General features: G+C 41.7%; 1 protein-coding gene across 5 annotated transcripts in view; it reads right to left on the reverse strand.

Annotated features, from left to right (window-relative positions):
• Positions 1-18,637, reverse strand: part of aff4 (AF4/FMR2 family, member 4) — a 102,486-nt gene that overhangs the window by 17,999 nt on the left and 65,850 nt on the right. For all 5 annotated transcript variants that reach the window (XM_061898632.1, XM_061898635.1, XM_061898631.1 and 2 more), the window contains 7 exons: positions 12,049-12,843; positions 11,145-11,183; positions 10,900-10,986; positions 10,657-10,675; positions 8,450-8,513; positions 8,273-8,365; positions 6,710-6,854 (listed from right to left, as the gene is read on the reverse strand). In XM_061898632.1, the coding sequence (XP_061754616.1) occupies positions 6,710-6,854; positions 8,273-8,365; positions 8,450-8,513; positions 10,657-10,675; positions 10,900-10,986; positions 11,145-11,183; positions 12,049-12,843 (1,242 nt within the window). The remainder of the gene's footprint in view (positions 1-6,709; positions 6,855-8,272; positions 8,366-8,449; positions 8,514-10,656; positions 10,676-10,899; positions 10,987-11,144; positions 11,184-12,048; positions 12,844-18,637) is intronic.

Below are 18,637 nucleotides of genomic sequence, written 5' to 3' on the forward strand. Positions count from 1 at the left end.
TGTATTTTTTTATAAAGTTGTTGCACATTTCCTGCTTCTGGCGCCTAGACCGTAGTCAAGGAGCGCAGGGGAGACACTTCTCCAGGGCCGATGGATTTTCGGGGTAACACACTTCACTTTACCCGGCGGTGGGTCTTCACAATAACGGACTCCAGGGCAAAATGATGGGTCCAGCGATTAGTTGCAAATCGTGGCTTTTTATTTACGTCTTGCACACAGTCAAAATTCCACACAAAAACACTAGCCACTCCCCCGCCCTCAGCGACCGCTCCCTCTCCTCTCTCGCCCACACACTGACTGACGTCACTCACCCGCTGACACACATTAAAGGGCCACACACACATATGCTACTCTCATAACAAAGTGTTTAAAAAAAGAGTATGTAAGTTGGACAAATGAGATGCCAAATCCAACCACTTTCATGTGTTATTGGACAGAAAGGAGGACTTTTTTTCTCCTCCATTTGAAAATATGGACGTTATCAGCAACACTGTCTGATTACAATCAATGCAAGTCATCAGAATCAGGTAATACACCAACTTATATTCTTGTCTTCATAAAAGAAAGGAATCTATTTGTGTTAAACATGCTTGATTTATCATTAACATGCTTGTATTATCATTAACAAGAATGTCTCTTTCATAAATAAATAAATATAAATTACAAATTACAATTACAGCTCCTCTCTGAGCTGCAACCTTATCGTGGTAGAGGAGTTTGCGTGTCCCAATGATCCTAGGAGCTATGTTGTCCGGGGGCATAAAACCCCCTGGTAGGGTCTCCCAAGGCAAACAGGTTCTAGGTGAGGGATCAGACAAAGAGCAGCTCGAAGACCTTTATGAAGAAGAAACATCATGGACCCAGATTTCCCTCGCCCGGACGCGGGTCACCGGGGCCCCCCTCTGGAGCCAGGCCCGGCCGGGCACAGCCCGAAGAGGCAACGTGGGTCACCCCTCCAATGGGCTCACCACCCATAGCAGGGGCCATAGAGGTCGGGTGCATTGTGAGCTGGGCGGCAGCCGAAGGCAGGGCACTTGGCGGTCCGATCCTCGGCTACAGAAGCTAGCTCTTGGGACGTGGAACGTCACGTCACTGGGGGGGAAAGAGCCTGAGCTAGTGCGCGAAGTCGAGAAATTCCGGCTGGATATAGTCGGACTCACTTCGACGCACAGCAAGGGCTCTGGAACCACTTCTCTCGAGAGGGATTGGACCCTCTTCCACTCTGGCGTTGCCGGCAGTGAGAGGCGACGGGCTGGGGTGGCAATTCTTGTTTCCCCCCGGCTCAAAGCCTGTACGTTGGAGTTCAACCCGGTGGACGAAAGGGTAGCCTCCCTCCGCCTTCGGGTGGGGGGACGGGTCCTGACTGTTGTTTGTGCTTATGCACCAAACAGCAGTTCAGAGTACCCACCCTTTTTGGGAACGCTCGAGGGAGTACTGGAAAGTGCTCCCCCGGGTGATTCCCTTGTCCTAATGGGAGACTTCAACGCTCACGTTGGCAACGACAGTGAAACCTGGAGAGGCGTGATTGGGAAGAATGGCCGCCCGGATCTGAACCCGAGTGGTGTTTTGTTATTGGACTTTTGTGCTCGTCACAGTTTGTCGATAACAAACACCATGTTCAAACATAAGGGTGTCCATATGTGCACTTGGCACCAGGACACCCTAGGCCGCAGTTCCATGATCGACTTTGTAGTTGTGTCATCGGATTTGCGGCCTCATGTTATGGACACTCGGGTGAAGAGAGGGGCGGAGCTTTCTACCGATCACCACCTGGTGGTGAGTTGGCTGCGATGGTGGGGGAGGATGCCGGACAGACCTGGGAGGCCCAAACGCATTGTGAGGGTCTGCTGGGAACGTCTGGCAGAGTCTCCTGTCAGACAAAGTTTCAATTCCCACCTCCGGAAGAACTTTGAACATGTCACGAGGGAGGTGCTGGACATTGAGTCCGAGTGGACCATGTTCCGCACCTCTATTGTCGAGGCGGCAGATCGGAGCTGTGGCCGCAAGGTAGTTGGTGCCTGTCGGGGCGGAAATCCTAAAACCCCTTGGTGGACACCAGCGGTGAGGGATGCCGTCAAGCTGAAGAAGGAGTCCTATCGGGTCCTTTTGGCTCATAGGACTCCGGAGGCAGTGGACAGGTACCGACAGGCCAAGCGGTGTGCAGCTTCAGCGGTCGCGGAGGCAAAAACTCGGACATGGGAAGAGTTCGGGGAAGCTATGGAAAACGACTTCCGGACGGCTTCGAAGCGATTCTGGACCACCGTCCGCCGCCTCAGGAAGGGGAAGCAGTGCACTATCAACACCGTGTATGGTGCGGATGGTGTTCTGCTGACCTCGACTGCGGATGTTGTGGACAGGTGGAAGGAATACTTCGAAGACCTCCTCAATCCCACCAACACGTCTTCCTATGAGGAAGCAGTGCCTGGGGAAGCGGTGGTGGACTCTCCTATTTCTGGGGCTGAGGTCGCTGAGGTAGTTAAAAAGCTCCTCGGTGGCAAGGCCCCAGGGGTGGACGAGATCCGCCCGGAGTTCCTTAAGGCTCTGGATGCTGTGGGGCTGTCTTGGTTGACAAGACTTTGCAGCATCGCGTGGACATCGGGGGCGGTACCTCTGGAATAGCAGACCGGGGTGGTGGTTCCTCTCTTTAAGAAGGGGGACCGGAGGGTGTGTTCCAACTATCGTGGGATCACACTCCTCAGCCTTCCCGGTAAGGTTTATTCAGGTGTACTGGAGAGGAGGCTACGTCGGATAGTCGAACCTCGGATTCAGGAGGAACAGTGTGGTTTTCGTCCTGGTCGTGGAACTGTGGACCAGCTCTATACTCTCGGCAGGGTTCTTGAGGGTGCATGGGAGTTTGACCAACCAGTCTACATGTGCTTTGTGGACTTGGAGAAGGCATTCGACCGTGTCCCTCGGGAAGTCCTGTGGGGAGTGCTCAGAGAGTATGGGGTATCGGACTGTCTTATTGTGGCGGTCCGTTCCCTGTATGATCAGTGCCAGAGCTTGGTCCGCATTGCCGGCAGTAAGTCGAACACATTTCCAGTGAGGGTTGGACTCCGCCAAGGCTGTCCTTTGTCACCGATTCTGTTCATAACTTTTATGGACAGAATTTCTAGGCGCAGTCAAGGCGTTGAGGGGTTCCGGTTTGGTAACCGCAGGATTAGGTCTCTGCTTTTTGCAGATGATGTGGTCCTGATGGCTTCATCTGACCGGGATCTTCAGCTGTCGCTGGATCGGTTCGCAGCCGAGTGTGAAGCGACCGGAATGAGAATCAGCACCTCCAAGTCCGAGTCCATGGTTCTCGCCCGGAAAAGGGTGGAGTGCCATCTCCGGGTTGGGGAGGAGACCCTGCCCCAAGTGGAGGAGTTCAAGTACCTAGGAGTCTTGTTCACGAGTGAGGGAAGAGTGGATCGTGAGATCAACAGGCGGATCGGTGCGGCGTCTTCAGTAATGCGGACGTTGCACCGGTCCGTTGTGGTGAAGAAGGAGCTGAGCCGGAAGGCAAAGCTCTCAATTTACCGGTCGATCTACGTTCCCATCCTCACCTATGGTCATGAGCTTTGGGTCATGACCGAAAGGATAAGATCACGGGTACAAGCGGCCGAAATGAGTTTCCTCCGCCGTGTGGCGGGGCTCTCCCTTAGAGATAGGGTGAGAAGCTCTGCCATCCGGGAGGAACTCAAAGTAAAGCCGCTGCTCCTTCACATCGAGAGGAGCCAGATGAGGTGGTTCGGGCATCTGGTCAGGATGCCACCCGAACGCCTCCCTAGGGAGGTGTTTAGGGCACGTCCAACCGGTAGGAGGCCACGGGGAAGACCCAGGACACGTTGGGAAGACTATGTCTCCCGGCTGGCCTGGGAACGCCTCGGGATCCCCCGGGAAGAGCTAGACGAAGTGGCTGGGGAGAGGGAAGTCTGGGTTTCCCTGCTTAGGCTGTTGCCCCCGCGACCCGACCTCGGATAAGCGGAAGATGATGGATGGATGGATTACAAATATAAATGAGGTCGATCTCCTCGACTTGGTCAATTGAAAAGTAGCTCGCCTGCAGAAAAAGAAAAACACTTTTTTTTAACCATAGGGGCTCATTGTTGGTACGTGAGCACTCCCTACACGGAAGCCAAAGGATATATGTTTCTCAGTTGTGGTCCATATCAGCTGCTGTGAAGTGAAGTGAATTATATTTATATAGCGCTTTTCTCTAGTGACTCAAAGCGCTTTACATAGTGTAAATCAATATCTATGTTACATTTAAACCAGTGTGGGTGGCACTGGGAGCAGGTGGTGGTACTCATTTGTACATCACTTTTCCACCGCTGCTAGCAGTAATGAAAATGTCAAACAGAAAAAGTCTGTAACTCAGTGGTGAAGCTGTATTTTCATTTGCACTTTAATTATATTGACAATTAAGAGACATATTCATTGTTAATTTTGTTTGTTCATTTTTGCACAATATAATTTTAAGAAGAAACATTTCAGTTATTTATGAACCCCTTCTTATGCAGTATATTTGGTTAGTACAAACCCTGTTTCCATATGAGTTGGGAAATTGTGTTGGATGTAAATATAAACGAAATACAATGATTTGCAAATAATTTTCAACCCATATTCAATTGAATGCCCTACAAAGACAAGATATTTGATTTTCGAACCGATAAACATTTTTTCTTTTGCAAATAATCATTAACTTTTGAATTTGATGGCAGCAACACGTGACAAAGTTGGGAAAAGTGGCAATAAATACTGATAAACTGGAGGAATGCTCATCAAACACTTATTTGGAACATCCCACAGGTGTGCAGGCTAATTGGGAACAGGTGGGTGCCATGATTGGGTATAAAAGTAGATTCCATGAAATGCTCAGTCATTCACAAACAAGGATGGGACGAGGGTCACCACTTTGTCAACAAATGTGTGAGCAAATTGTTGAACAGTTTAAGAAAAACCTTTCTCAACCAGCTATTGCAAGGAATTTAGGGATTTCACCATCTACGGTCCGTAATATCATCAAAAGGTTCGGAGAATCTGGAGAAATCCCTGCACGTAAGTAGCTAAGCCCGTGACCTTCGATCCCTCAGGCTGTACTGCATCAACAAGCGACATCAGTGTGTAAAAAATACATCACCACACGGGCTCAGGAACACTTCAGAAACCCACTGTCAGTAACTACAGTTGGTTGCTACATCTGTAAGTGCAAGTTAAAACTCTCCTATGCAAAGCGAAAACCGTTAATCAACAACATCCAGAAACGCCGTCGGCTTCGCTGGGCCTGAGCTCATCTAAGATGGACTGATAAAAAGTGTAAAAGTGTTCTGTGGTCTGACGAGTTCACATTTCAAATTGTTTTTGGAAACTGTGGACGTCGTGTCCTCCGGACCAAAAAGGAAAAGAACCATCCGGATTGTTCTAGGCGCAAAATTGAAAAGCTAGCATCTGTGATGGTATGGGGATGTATTAGTGCCCAAGACATGGGTAACTTACACATCTGTGAAGGCGCCATTAATGCTGAAAGGTGCATACAGGTTTTGGGGCAACATTTGTTGCCATCCAAGCAACGTTACCATAGACGCCCCTGCTTATTTCAGCATGACAATGCCAAGCCACGTGTTACATCAACGTGGCTTCGGTGGAAAAGAGTGTGAGTACTAGACTGGCCTGCCTGTAGTCCAGACCTGTCTCCCATTGAAAATGTGTGGCGCATTATGAAGCCTAAAATACCACAACGGAGACCCCCGAACTGTTGAACAACTTAAGCTGTACATCGAGGAAGAATGGGAAAGAATTCCACCTGAGAAGCATAAAAAATGTGTCTCCTCAGTTCCCAAACGTTTACTGAGTGTTGTTAAAAGGAAAGGCCATGTCACACAGTGGTGAACATACCCTTTCCCAACTACTTTGGAACGTGTTGCAGCCATGAAATTCTAAGTTAATTATTATTTGCAAAAAGAAAAAATAAAGTTTATGAGTTTGGACATCAAATATCTTGTCTTTGTAGTGCATTCAACTGAATATGGGTTGAAAAGGATTTGCAAATCATTGTATTCCATTTATATTTACAACTAACACAATTTCCCAACTCATATGGAAACGGGGTTTGTACTCATCTTTCTAATCAGCCTGACCTAAGCTTAAAGTTTATGTGTTAACTAAATAATAATCTTTGTGTTTAACATAATTTGACAAACTTGTAAACTGCAAGTAGGTTAGATATAATTATTGAAAATGATTAATTTCTAAAGTAAAATTACTATTTCAGTGTTAATATTCCTGTGTGGAAAAGTTGGGTCCTGAGGTCAAAAAGGTTTTAAAAAACAGCCTTTGTGAAAGTTTTGGCACCCGAGTTAAGGTGTTTGAGGTTGAGTTCTTGGCTTTTTCTTAAATTTTCTGTGACAACAATCATTCCTACGTATGGACCGCCATCCTGCATCCAGACACATCCTAGCTGAGCATCAAACTATTGATGACTATGTCTGTGTTTTTCTTCTTCTTTGGCTTTCTCCTCTAGCTAATCCTGTTTCAACGTGCGAAATTGAAAGATACTGTGTGTAACTTACTTCCTATTTGTCCTCAAAGTAAAAGCAGTGTGTGTAAACTTCTCTTTACACCGGCGTGATAAAGAATGTCTTCCAAATAAACAGATCAGAAGTCATACTGGGACAATGCAAGCAGTCTATTTGAAGGTTTTAGTGGAAGGAAGGGTGCATTACGTTACCTCCGGAGAAGCAGGTCGTGGAGGCTCGTTGGCCTCGCTGTCCGTCGTGCTGCTCTCACTCTCGCTCTCAGAACCCGAGCTGCTCTCGGAGCCACTGTGGCTGCTTGAGTCATCCTTGGACTGCTCCGGTCCTTCGCTGTTATTGCTGCCACAGAAAAAAATAAACTACATTAAAGGCCTACTGAAACCCACTACTACCCACCACGCAGTCTGATAGTTTATATATCAATGATGAAATATTAACATTGCAACACATGCCAATATGGCTTTTTTAGTTTACTAAATTACAATTTAAAATTTCCCGGGAGTTTCGTCTTGGAAACATGTAATGATGACGTGTACGCAGGACGTCACAGGTTTTTAGGAAGTAAGAGCGCTACGCACACACACAGGTAAAAGTCGTCTGCCTTAACGGCATAATTACACAGTATTTTGGAGATCGGTGTTGCTGAATCTTTTGCAATTCGTTCAATTAATATTGGAGAAGTCACAGTAGAAAGATGGAGTTGGGAAGCTTTAGCCTTTAGCCACACAAACACACGGTGATTCCTTATTTAAAATTCCCAGAGCTGAAACTTTACTATGGATCAGAGCGAGGTCAAGTGAACATGAATCCAGACCAAATGTCAACCAGCAGGTTTCCGTGAGAAAATTTTGGTTAAAAAGTCGCCACTTACCTGAGCTTGTGTCGTCCATACAGCTGCCGTCGACACCCGTGAGACATTGGCGTCAACACACCCGTGGACGTACACCTCCGACTATCAGGTAAAATTAAACTCACTAAAACACTAGCGACACAATAGAAAGATAAGGGATTTACCAGAATTATCCTACTAAATGTGTTTAAAAACATCGGAATACGTCCCAATTCTATCACGTTTTTTGTTTTTTTTAACTCGTTTTTTGTTTTCTAGTCCGTCGCTATCAATATCCTCAAACACGAATCTTTCATCCTCGCTCAAATTAATGGGGAAATTTTTGTTTTCTCAGTCCGAATCAATGTTTTTGTTGGAGGCTCCCATTAAAATCAATGTGATCGGAATACGTCCCAATTCTATCGCGTTTTTTGTTTTTTTTTAACTCGTTTTTTGTTTTCTAGTCCGTCGCTATCAATATCCTCAAACACGAATCTTTCATCCTCGCTCAAATTAATGGGGAAATTTTTGTTTTCTCAGTCCGAATCAATGTTTTTGTTGGAGGCTCCCATTAAAATCAATGTGAATATGTGAGGAGCCCCCACACTTGCAACGTCATCGTCTGCGACTTCCGGTAAAGGCCAGGCTTTTTCAGGAAGTACCAAAAGTGGAAAACTTTATCCTTGATTTTCTCTACTAAATCCTTTCAGCAAAAATATGCCTATATCGCAAAAGTGATCAAGTATGACACAGAATGGACCTGCTATTCCCGTTTGAATAAGAAAATCTCATTTCAGTAGGCTTTTAATGTGTCGCATACAGAGCATGCGACTCACGGGGCCAAGTTTCTACAGTATATGTGATACATCACAAAAATGCTCATTTGCTGTTTATTTCATAGGTTTGAGTGATTTCCCCAATCGCTAACCTTTCTGATTTGTTTCTTGCGATGTTTTTGGCAGAGTCCTGCTCTCCATCACTGTCCTCGCTGCTGCTGAGTTTGAGGTCCTCTGCCAGCGTTCTGTGATAAAGAGACAGTGTGGTTTAATAAGACATCTTAGGTTAGGTCGCACTATTATCAGGTAAAAAAAATTATATAGCGTACGTTGGCTGGTTATCACAAGGCTTGGACTGGTGGCTGCTTGAGCTCTTGGAAGAACTGCCCCGCTCTGTAAAGCACAGACATATGTAAGGAGAGTGTAATGGCATGTGTGTGTGTGTGTGTGTGTGTGTGTGTGTGTATGTATATTTATGATGTGATGTGAATTATATTTATATAGTGCTTTTCTCTAGTGACTCAAAGCGCTTTACATAGTGAAACCCAATATATATATATATATATATATACACACACACACTACTGATTTAGGGCTATATAAGTAAACATTGATTGATTGATTGATTGATTGATTGATATATATATATGCAGAACCGGCAAAGAGCCAGTCAAACCTTTCTCCTAATGCAGGGATTCACAGACTGAGGGTGGGGGGCCAAAGTAAGTTTTGGTCAACTATTATTATATTACTGTCCCACAGTGTTTTTCAAAATGGATACAGTTGTCAATTTGAAGTTTGCCTCAAAAATGTACATGCAGTATACAGGCTTCCGCTAATCGCGCAAGGCTTCAGCTTCAAAGTCGACCAGATCGAAGATAAGATAATAAATTGTGGTCTATCTTTGTACTATAATGTTGTTTTTTACTTTTTTTATTTTGACCTATACATTTATTAATTTTTTATGTATTACAATTTTGCTGTTAAGCTATTTTTTTGCTTAAAAATGATTAGAAAAAGGCTTTTTGATTTATGTTTGCCATCACAAATTCTTATTAAAATCAATTATTTTATATTACAGTTTCCATTGTCATTTCTGGTTGTATTAGTTTGTCAAACTATTATTCTTCTACTTGATAATTTACTGTTAATAGTTAGTTCTTTGTCATTGTAACATCTAGACTAAACTATCTAAACTTCTGTAAAAATGTAATAATTACTCTTTATTCTGTTTGGAAATAGTGCCAATACCAAGTAGTTACAAGGGCAGTATTGGTCATACCAATACTGACACTTCAAATTTAGTTCAATTTATTTCAAACTTGTATACGATACAATGTAATGCATCACGTATTTCCAGTTGTTTTATTACAGCATGTCCAAAAAAAAAAAAAAAAAAAAAAGAGTACGAATAAGCAGAGCTTATTTAATCCTACCCCTTCACATATCATAGCAGTTTTATCTCATTTCTTTGTTTTCTGTTTGTAAGACATCATTGAATAAATAAATTATGAATAAATATATACCATAAGTAAGTAAATAAATATTAAATACATAAATAATCATTATTATAGCATTTAAAAAAAAGTTTCAAGGTGTTGATCATAATTGTTATTTGTACTTTGTGAGCACTTGTAGTTTGAACACCCTCTTAAACAGAATCATATTGGTGCTTTGTTTGATTTCCTTGCTTAATACATTCCATAATTTAATTCCACATACGGATATACTACAGGTCTTACGTATTGTACGTGCATACAAATTGTTAAGATCATTAATCGATAACATTTTTGATCACATTTATAATCCGACAAAAACACAGAATGGCGGTGTAACAATATCCATAGAATATTTAAATTATTTCCAACTATACTCTGATTTAAATCATTTATTTTTTTGTCCTTAGATACCCCTTATAATTATTGAGTTTGTAGACAGTAACAAAAACGCCAAAATATTTTTGGTGAAAATAAAAAAAATATCGATCTTACCACTGTAGTATTAGCCATTTACTGATACTGGTACTGGTCTCGTTACTGTCAATATTTGTACTGATCCTCCCACCTTTGATTATGTTCAAGAGTTATAGCTTAGCAGTTAGCATATCCTCCTAAAGTGTGTGATGTAGCATGGTTTGCTAGTCCTGGTCTTCCAGTGATAATGGTACTTGTAAGAAACTGTTGTTTTTAGTGTCATGGAGGCAATGAAATTGCGGATTTAGAAGTGGCTATTCACAGTTGAAGGATATTATTCGCTAGCTAGAATGCTACAGTTCATTGAGGTTGCGTGTGCTTGCTTCTGGCTGTCAAATTACGGGACACGGCTAGAATGTGCCATCAACATGCATTATCACGTTATAACAATAGTATTAAAAGCACTATCGTCTGCCAAATGTATATATTTCATATTGTATATCGTTTATATAGCGCAACACTGTTTATTTATATTATATGCTGACGCAATTACAGTTTGTGGAAACCCTGCTTTAATGCATGTATTTGTGCTATATATAGTGTGAATTGTGTATACTACTCACTTGGGAAGGAGTGAGAATCCTGTCGAGGGAAAAAAAAAAAGTAAAACATTCAGTATTAGCCCTTTAATCTTTTGCAATTATTCTTTCAGCTATTGCAAATTTCATAGAGTAGCGGCAACATAAGACGTATTATTCATGTGCTGGTATAAGAAGGAGGTGTTAGTCTGAACCAAAAGCATGGGTGATACAAAAGTTCATCAAGACATGTTAAAAAAAAAAAGGCAGCTTCTGGGCAATGCTAACCTTAGTGGGGAACGGAAACTTGGAGGGCTCTGTCTTGCAGGGGGTGTGGATAGCTGTCAATGGAGGGGGCCAGGTCTGAGTCATTTCCTGAGAGAAAGAAAACACACACACACACACACACAAAACAGACAGGGGAAAATTGTGAGAATGAGCCATATGACATAAGGTGCATGCATTGTGAAATACTTTTTGAGTGACACGAGATTCTCTGAATACTTCACCAAAAAGAACTTTAAATTACACACCTTCAGAATCTCGTCCACGCAGTTGGCGTCTCCAGGGCCCTGAAAAAAGATGGTTGGATTTCAGAATAGCTTTCAATATCCACGGTTCAAAAATGTCTAAAAACGGATTTCCAAGTCAGGAGTCAGCTAGGAACTTAAGGAAATATTCAACGATAAAGGTTTAAAATGTATGGCAATTTACTAATAATTTACATATACATAAGATATGTACTATGCTTTTTCTTTGGCTTTTGCAAGCTACAGATATACAGCTCTTGTTAATACACCCCACCCCCTTTAAGTGTGTCAGGTGTCCTCAAAATATGTTTCTTTTTTCCTACTAAAATGTAGTTTTATCATATTAAAGATCATTTCCCCATAGCGTGTATGATAGCTAATACTGCTAAAGTGTTCTTTAAAGCATTGCCATTGTTTGATTGGTTGTGAAATTAGAACAACGTTGGACTGAGAGATGCACAGTGCAACATTTGCATTGTTGTTTTAATCTTAACTATGTGCAAGATGTATTTTCAACACTCTTCAACTCATAGTTAATTTGCAGGTTCGCAACAACAACAGTAACAACAAAATCTGGTAAGTTTTTCAATATATTGCCCATAATTTCTATAAAATGTTTCCCAGCCCAAGTCTAAACGTAAAAACTAAATCTCCATCTAATGTTACACCGGTCTGTCAAAAATATGTCACAGCAAGAAGTATAGCAATTACCCTTAATTGCCAATAAAGCATTTTCAAAGGTGATTGTGAGGAAAATAACTTCTACTAGAACTACTGAAAGAATTACTGCTGAAAATGACATTTTATAAAACACTATGTGTGGACATTTTATGAGCCCATTCGGTCAGTCCAAATTGTGATCAGATTGTATTGTCATGTCCTAAACAACAAAAATAAATAGTCCTACCTCTACAGGCTGCGAGGGGATCTTGAGTTTGGTCAGCGAGGCTTTTCCATTAGACTTCATCTCCCCCATAGTGCTGCTGTGCGACTGTCCGCTGTAGCTTTCTGCTTGTGAGCTCTTGGCTTCTGCCGTCTCCTGGCCGTCCATAGGCCTCACATAGGCCGTGGGTTTCTGCAGCATGGAGCCCGGTTTGGACATGAGCGACGGGGGGAATGCCTGACTCGAGTGCTGTCCGCTAGGGAAGGAAGTGTGAAGCCGAGAAGGCGAGTCCCAGTTGGCCTCCCGGTCTCGCGGCGACTTGGACCTGTAGCGCTCCTTGCTGTGATGCTGCTCTGCGGCCAAGGAGCTCCGCGAGTGGCTGTTGCCGCCGGAAGAGCTCAGCGAGCCCTTGGCCGGACTGGATGTGTGCGACTTTGAGTGATCTGATCCACTGTGTTTACTCGACTTCTTTTCCCGCAACTCTCCGCCGTGTCTTTGGCTACCACTGCTGCTGCCGCTACTGCCGCCGCTGCCCCTCTGGCTACTGTGCCCCCCCTGGAGTCCGGAGCGTTTCTGAGACTGGGATGAGGAGGCCGCAGAGGCGGGGCCGACAGGAGTCCACTTACTGCTCTGGCTGCTTCCGCTTCCTCGCTGGTCACCGGCAAACAAGGGCAGGGCCAATTTCTCCTCGGAGGAAGACGAGCTGTTCGTAGGTTTGGCGGTAAGCTTCGGAAGGGTATCGCCAATTGGATCTTTCATGTCGTCGTAATTGCCCAGCATGCTCTGAATACGGCTCGACAGTTTATCTTCTTTGCTGGACTGGAGTCAGGGAAGGGAGAGGCCGGGCAGGAGTGTTGTGTAGGAAAAAAAAAACAATGATAAAAAGGTCAGTATGAACGCATTAATTATTTAGTTTGACAAAAAATAGCAAAAACATCTGTAAACATACTAATAAACAACAACAATGAATGAAAATGAGTGTCTCACGGGTTTACTTTGAACTTTATGGTATTAAGTAGGATTGTCAAAAAAAAAAACATTTTCAGACTAATCGAAATTCTTTTTGTAACGATTCTTAATAGATTAAAAAACATCAAAAATCAATAAAAAAAATAAAATAAAAAAAATCAGTCCTGTTTAGCTACTCAGGCAAATCATATTGTTAATGTAGATGCTAATGTCATATGTACAAAATTTGTTTAAAAAAAAAAGAAGTGTAGAATACTTCTCTTGTTGCTTTATTTGTATTTGACTTTACTAATGGGCTTCACGGTGGCAGAGGGGTTAGTGCGTCTGCCTCACAATACGAAGGTCCTGCAGTCCTGGGTTCAATCCCAGGCTCGGGATCTTTCTGTGTAGAGTTTGCATGTTCTCCCCGTGAATGCGTGGGTTCCCTCCGGATACTCCAGCTTCCTCCCACTTCCAAAGACATGCACCTGGGGATAGGTTGATAGGCAACACTAAATTGGCCCTAGTGTGTGTATGTGAGTGTGAATGTTGTCTGTCTATCTGTGTTGGCCCTGCGATGAGGTGGCGACTTGTCCAGGGTGTACCCCGCCTTCCGCCCGATTGTAGCTGAGATAGGCGCCAACGCCCCCCGCGACCCCAAAAGGGAATAAGCGGTAAAAAATGGATGGATGGATGGATGGACTTTACTAAATGTTTGGGAAGCATTTTATCAAACAGAACCACTTTTCTTTTAAATAATATAGAAATTGATCAGAGTTGTTTATCCATTTTATGGAGGAATGTAGTTAATCATAGAACTGGCATCTGATAAAATTATAGATTTTGAATCGAGAATCCTTTTGAATCAATAATCAATTTTGAATCCAATCGTTACCCCCAAGAATCGAATCGATTGGTGTCCAAAGATTCACAGCCCAAGAAACAAGTTTTATCCAGGAGGAAATCTCTGCAGAAAAGTGGAGACTTAGTGTAATAACACAAATGCAGGTAGAGCAAACTTTACCATACGTGTTTATTTTTGTTATTGATAGCAGTGAATTCTCAACTCTTGCATCAAGCAACTAATAAACAAAACATAAGTAAGGTTGCAAAAAACACTGAGGAGTATAGCATGAATTGATTAACATGGATCCCGACTTAGACATATTGAAAAATGTATTCGGGTGTTACCATTTAGTGGTCAATTGTATGGCATATGTACTGAACTGTGCAATCTACTAATACAAGTTTCAATCAATCAATCATATAGGAACAAGAGGAAAACAATTAATTAAAAGTATAATTTGACACGTGGCTCTAAAAAAAGGCAAAAAGTAGTTGGAGGGTTCTGTAATCTATGTGGTGGCAAACAGGGGAGAGTTTCAACATTTTTTTTTAAATAATACACTATTATTAAAAGCGAAATTTCATCCATCCATTTTCTACATTCAAACTCACATTTACCCATTCAGTGGCCTACTGGTTAGTGTCTGCCCTGAGATCGGTAGGTTGTGAGTTCATACCAAAGACTATAAAAATGGGACCCATTACCTCCCTGGGCATTAAGTATTAAGGGTTAGAATTGGGCGTTAAACCACCAAAAATAATTCCCGTGCACAGCCACCGCTGCAGCCCACTGCTCCCCTCGCCTCCGAGGGGGTGATGGCCAAATGCAGAGAATAATTTTACCACACCTATTGTGTGTGTGAGACAATCATTGGTACTTTAACTTTAACACTCACATTTAATGTAGATGATATGCATTTGTCGGAAAAAATAATGAAGTTTGTGGACAGAAAAACAATTATGTTTTTTTCAACCATTTACCATACCTTAAAATACTCAAGGCTATAAAGTGTGTTTTATCCGATTACACGATTAATTGAACAAACTAATCCTTAGATTACTTGATTACTGAAATAATCCATAGCTGCAATTGTGTCTACCTTATCATTGTAAGCTACAGTTTAGATGTTTGCTAATTTTTTGCGTGTATAACCGCAAATCTTTCAACGATGTGGCGAGGTTAAATAAACAGAGCACTGCGGCAAAGTGGAGACTGTGAGTTTAGCATGGTGAGCTAAGGTTGTCTGTATGTTTGTTTTTGTTACATCTAGTAATGGATCTTCAAACGTTGAAATGTTGCAATGATGACCACCACAGCATGCTCGCTTGACCAGGTACTAAAAAGTTCCAGCTAAAGCCTGCTTTTGCCAATAAAAAAAACTGTCAATGGAGACTTAAAATGTTGATTACCATTCAGTGAGCATCACAAACCCCACCATAGCCAGCCTCCTGGGAAATGAGGTGTAATAAAAGTCCAAGAGCAGCCAGTCCAACTCATCAATGAATGTATTGATCAAAGCCAGATGAAAAGCTCTCACTGAGGCCCAAGGCTCCCGCCAATCTGCTACCGGCGAGCATGTTTAAAAAAGGGGGGCCCGAATATCCAGTTTCATGTTCAGCCTCAGACCGTTATTTTTTTAGACAGATTTACACAGGAGGAAGCACAAGCCGCTTTCTGAAGCAGGAAATCGCTTGTTTGCTCGGTCATAAGATCGACATCCATGACCTCCCCTGCCAACAAGGCCTGCTGAACACGTGTGATGTGAGTCATTTGAACTTAGAGGTATAACTGAAGGCGGATGATGCTTCACAAACCACTCGGTGGCTATTTTCTGTCGTTTTAAGTCATTTGGTATTTACATAAAAACATCCCACCTCGTCAGGAAGGAACTTTTGCAATATCGGGACATCGGTGTAAAGTTTAACTAGGGCTTGGTAGAGATAAAACAGATTTGTTTTTGTTTCAAAAAGGTTGTAAATCAATTAATCACAATTTTTTTCAACTCGATTTATACTTAAATTTTGAAAATGTCTCAAATCTGTGACAAAGTACTTCACTTTTTATTTTCACAGTACACAACTTTGGACAGTTCAAAGTTTCATAAAAGTCTCAAAAGTGAAAATCTTCTGGGACTCTTAGTTTGTTTACGCAGTCAGACATAATGTAACACAGAGCAATTTTATAGTAAAGGTTGGAAGTGTGCGCTTCTTTTTTTTGGCGCACTTGACGACACTGTTCTGTGCAGGGATGTACACAACAGTACATCCCAAGTACGTCTTCAGTGGTGATCTTACAATATGCTCAGTTACAAATATAATCGATAATAACATTTTGATGTTTACGTTGCATAATCATGACGTAATGTGGTTCTCTTCGAAAAGGAGTTAATTGAAGACGCTGAGTTATGATGGCTTCTATTACTGTATATCTTCATGGAGAGGGTGATAATATAATGCTTGAACGTTCCTCACTTTCTTTTAATTTGCCCCAGATAGTTTGTTGTTTGCAGCTAGCGTTATCATAGCATTGTTGATGCCGATACCAAAACATTTTAAAGATATCAATTTACTCTTCCAATTTCAATGTCGATGATCTCCCAGGACTATCTGTTGGCTTCCTGGACTCCCATATTATCTAATCATTTAACAATTCCATAATAATACCCACTCAACATTTATTACAGCCAATCACCCTGGAAGGGAAGTCCATAAATCTGCGGACTCTTCTTATGGTTTATTCTGTTTCCCCTTTTTGGGGTCTCGCCCAGATGTGGGTTCAGATCAGAGGATGTTGTTGTGAGTTTGTAAAGCCCTTACAAACACTTGTGATTAAGGGCTATATAAATACAATTTGATTGATTAACATTTTTTAATGACCTGAGGCTCACTGTTGTGTTCCAAGTAGTGCTGTCAAATGATAATATCTTTCAACCCGATTAATGACAGTTTTGAATTTGGATTAATCGTGATCATTCCCAGTAAATTACTTGCTTTTTTTCACGATTTTAATCAACCTAACAAAAGACTCCAATATTTTGACACAAATTAAATTTTGTTCTCAGAATATCATACAAGGATTCTTTTTTATGTTATAAACTCATTTACTCAAAAAAAAAAAAGTTTTGTCTAACATAACACCAGGGTTTATTTTAAAGTGAAATTTGCCACCAGGTGGAGTCTCCTCACTTTGCGCACTAATGTATGCATTGACCTGATCACTGACAACCCAAGCCAGCTTTCAGGTAACCATGTGCTATTAAGGTAAAGGAACATCTGTGCTAAAAGATCAATGTTTTGAACAATCCGCAACCATACAAGACTAATGCAATATGTTTTTGTGATTAATCACATGAGTTAACTTTTTTTGAGAGTCTAGTTGAAAACAATCGCCATTGTCAACTTAGGGCAACCCTTTCATACGCCCTGGAAAAGCTGGCACTTTTCCGCCTTACTCTGGCACTGTTCTGTGAAAACTGCATAGTGGTGAAATTATTCGCATTTGGATGTAGTTTGCGCGCCATAACATGGCTTGTATGTGTAAAATAACCGACTCCGCAATGTCTGGTTAGAAACAAATGTGTAAAGATTAACCCTTGACATTCATTTATCCTTGCCCTTTTGTGTTAAAAGTATTTGTTACTGTCCAACAACGGAGTTGCATTTAAATACTTAAGGAATGTTGTGTTGCTTTGTGAAAGGCAGAGGCAAATAAATATTGGATCTACCATTAATGCACCAGTAGAATAAAAACAAATATACTTAATATGCTTAATTGTGGTTCATTTTGTCTAATAAACTATATCCAACTGTATTTCCTATCCGCAAAGTACGTAAAAAACACCGTCTAAACATTGCCACAATTTCAATCGGCCATTTTGAATATTCCGCTCCGAATGTCTTCGGCAATTTCCGTATATTTGGGGTTGGATAACGCCACAATGGGAGCGCACTCTGGCAGTATCAACAAATCAGTCATATTACAATATGCTATAACTAGAAAGAGATATGTTGTCTATGATTTACAATCACTATGTAACACAAGAACACTTATTTGTTTCTTACTTTATGCATTCTAAGTGTAAATAAATAAACAAAAAGCCTGCCAACATTTGAGTCGGGGGGGCTCTCTATTCTGACCTACAAAACCTACTAAATACCCATCCAAAACCCACCAACAATACTCTTAATACATATCGTGACCTAAATATTAAGTAATTATTAGCAATGTTGTTATTATAAGCGGTAATGTATACAAACTATCTTTTAGCGGCGCATTGATAACACACAGCTAACACAGAGCTAACAAGCCCTCTGCTGCGGTACTGTGGGTGGGCCGAATAATCATCGGGTCTTGACTCGTCAACGTTATTCTAGATTATAAATCGTGTTTCTCATCTGGATAATAGGAGGATTTAGTATTAAACCTAAAAGTTGTTCATCTGTGACATTCAATTTACACCCGGAGATGGAGACAAATTGTCTGCAGGCATCAACTTTTCCTTTTAACCCTTCGTGTGGATTATAATTAATTGTTCATCTAACATCCCATCAGTCTTCATCGCAGTAAAAGCAAACATTGTACAGTAAGCGATCGTTTTATTAAATTCATAGTTTATATTTCTTGTTTAGCACTTAGCAATACTGCAACGTGATGCTATACAGTATACTTTTATAAGTTGTAGCTCACCCTCCTTATATTTAGAATTAAAAATATAATGTTGTGAATCATAATTTTTCACAAAATACTCCTTGTTGGCTCTCACAAAGTCTGCATGATTTACATTGTTGATGAGGAAGGTATGTGTGGTAGTCTTGTTTT

This window comes from Nerophis ophidion, linkage group LG04 (assembly GCF_033978795.1).
Source record: "Nerophis ophidion isolate RoL-2023_Sa linkage group LG04, RoL_Noph_v1.0, whole genome shotgun sequence".
NCBI lineage: Eukaryota > Metazoa > Chordata > Actinopteri > Syngnathiformes > Syngnathidae > Nerophis > Nerophis ophidion.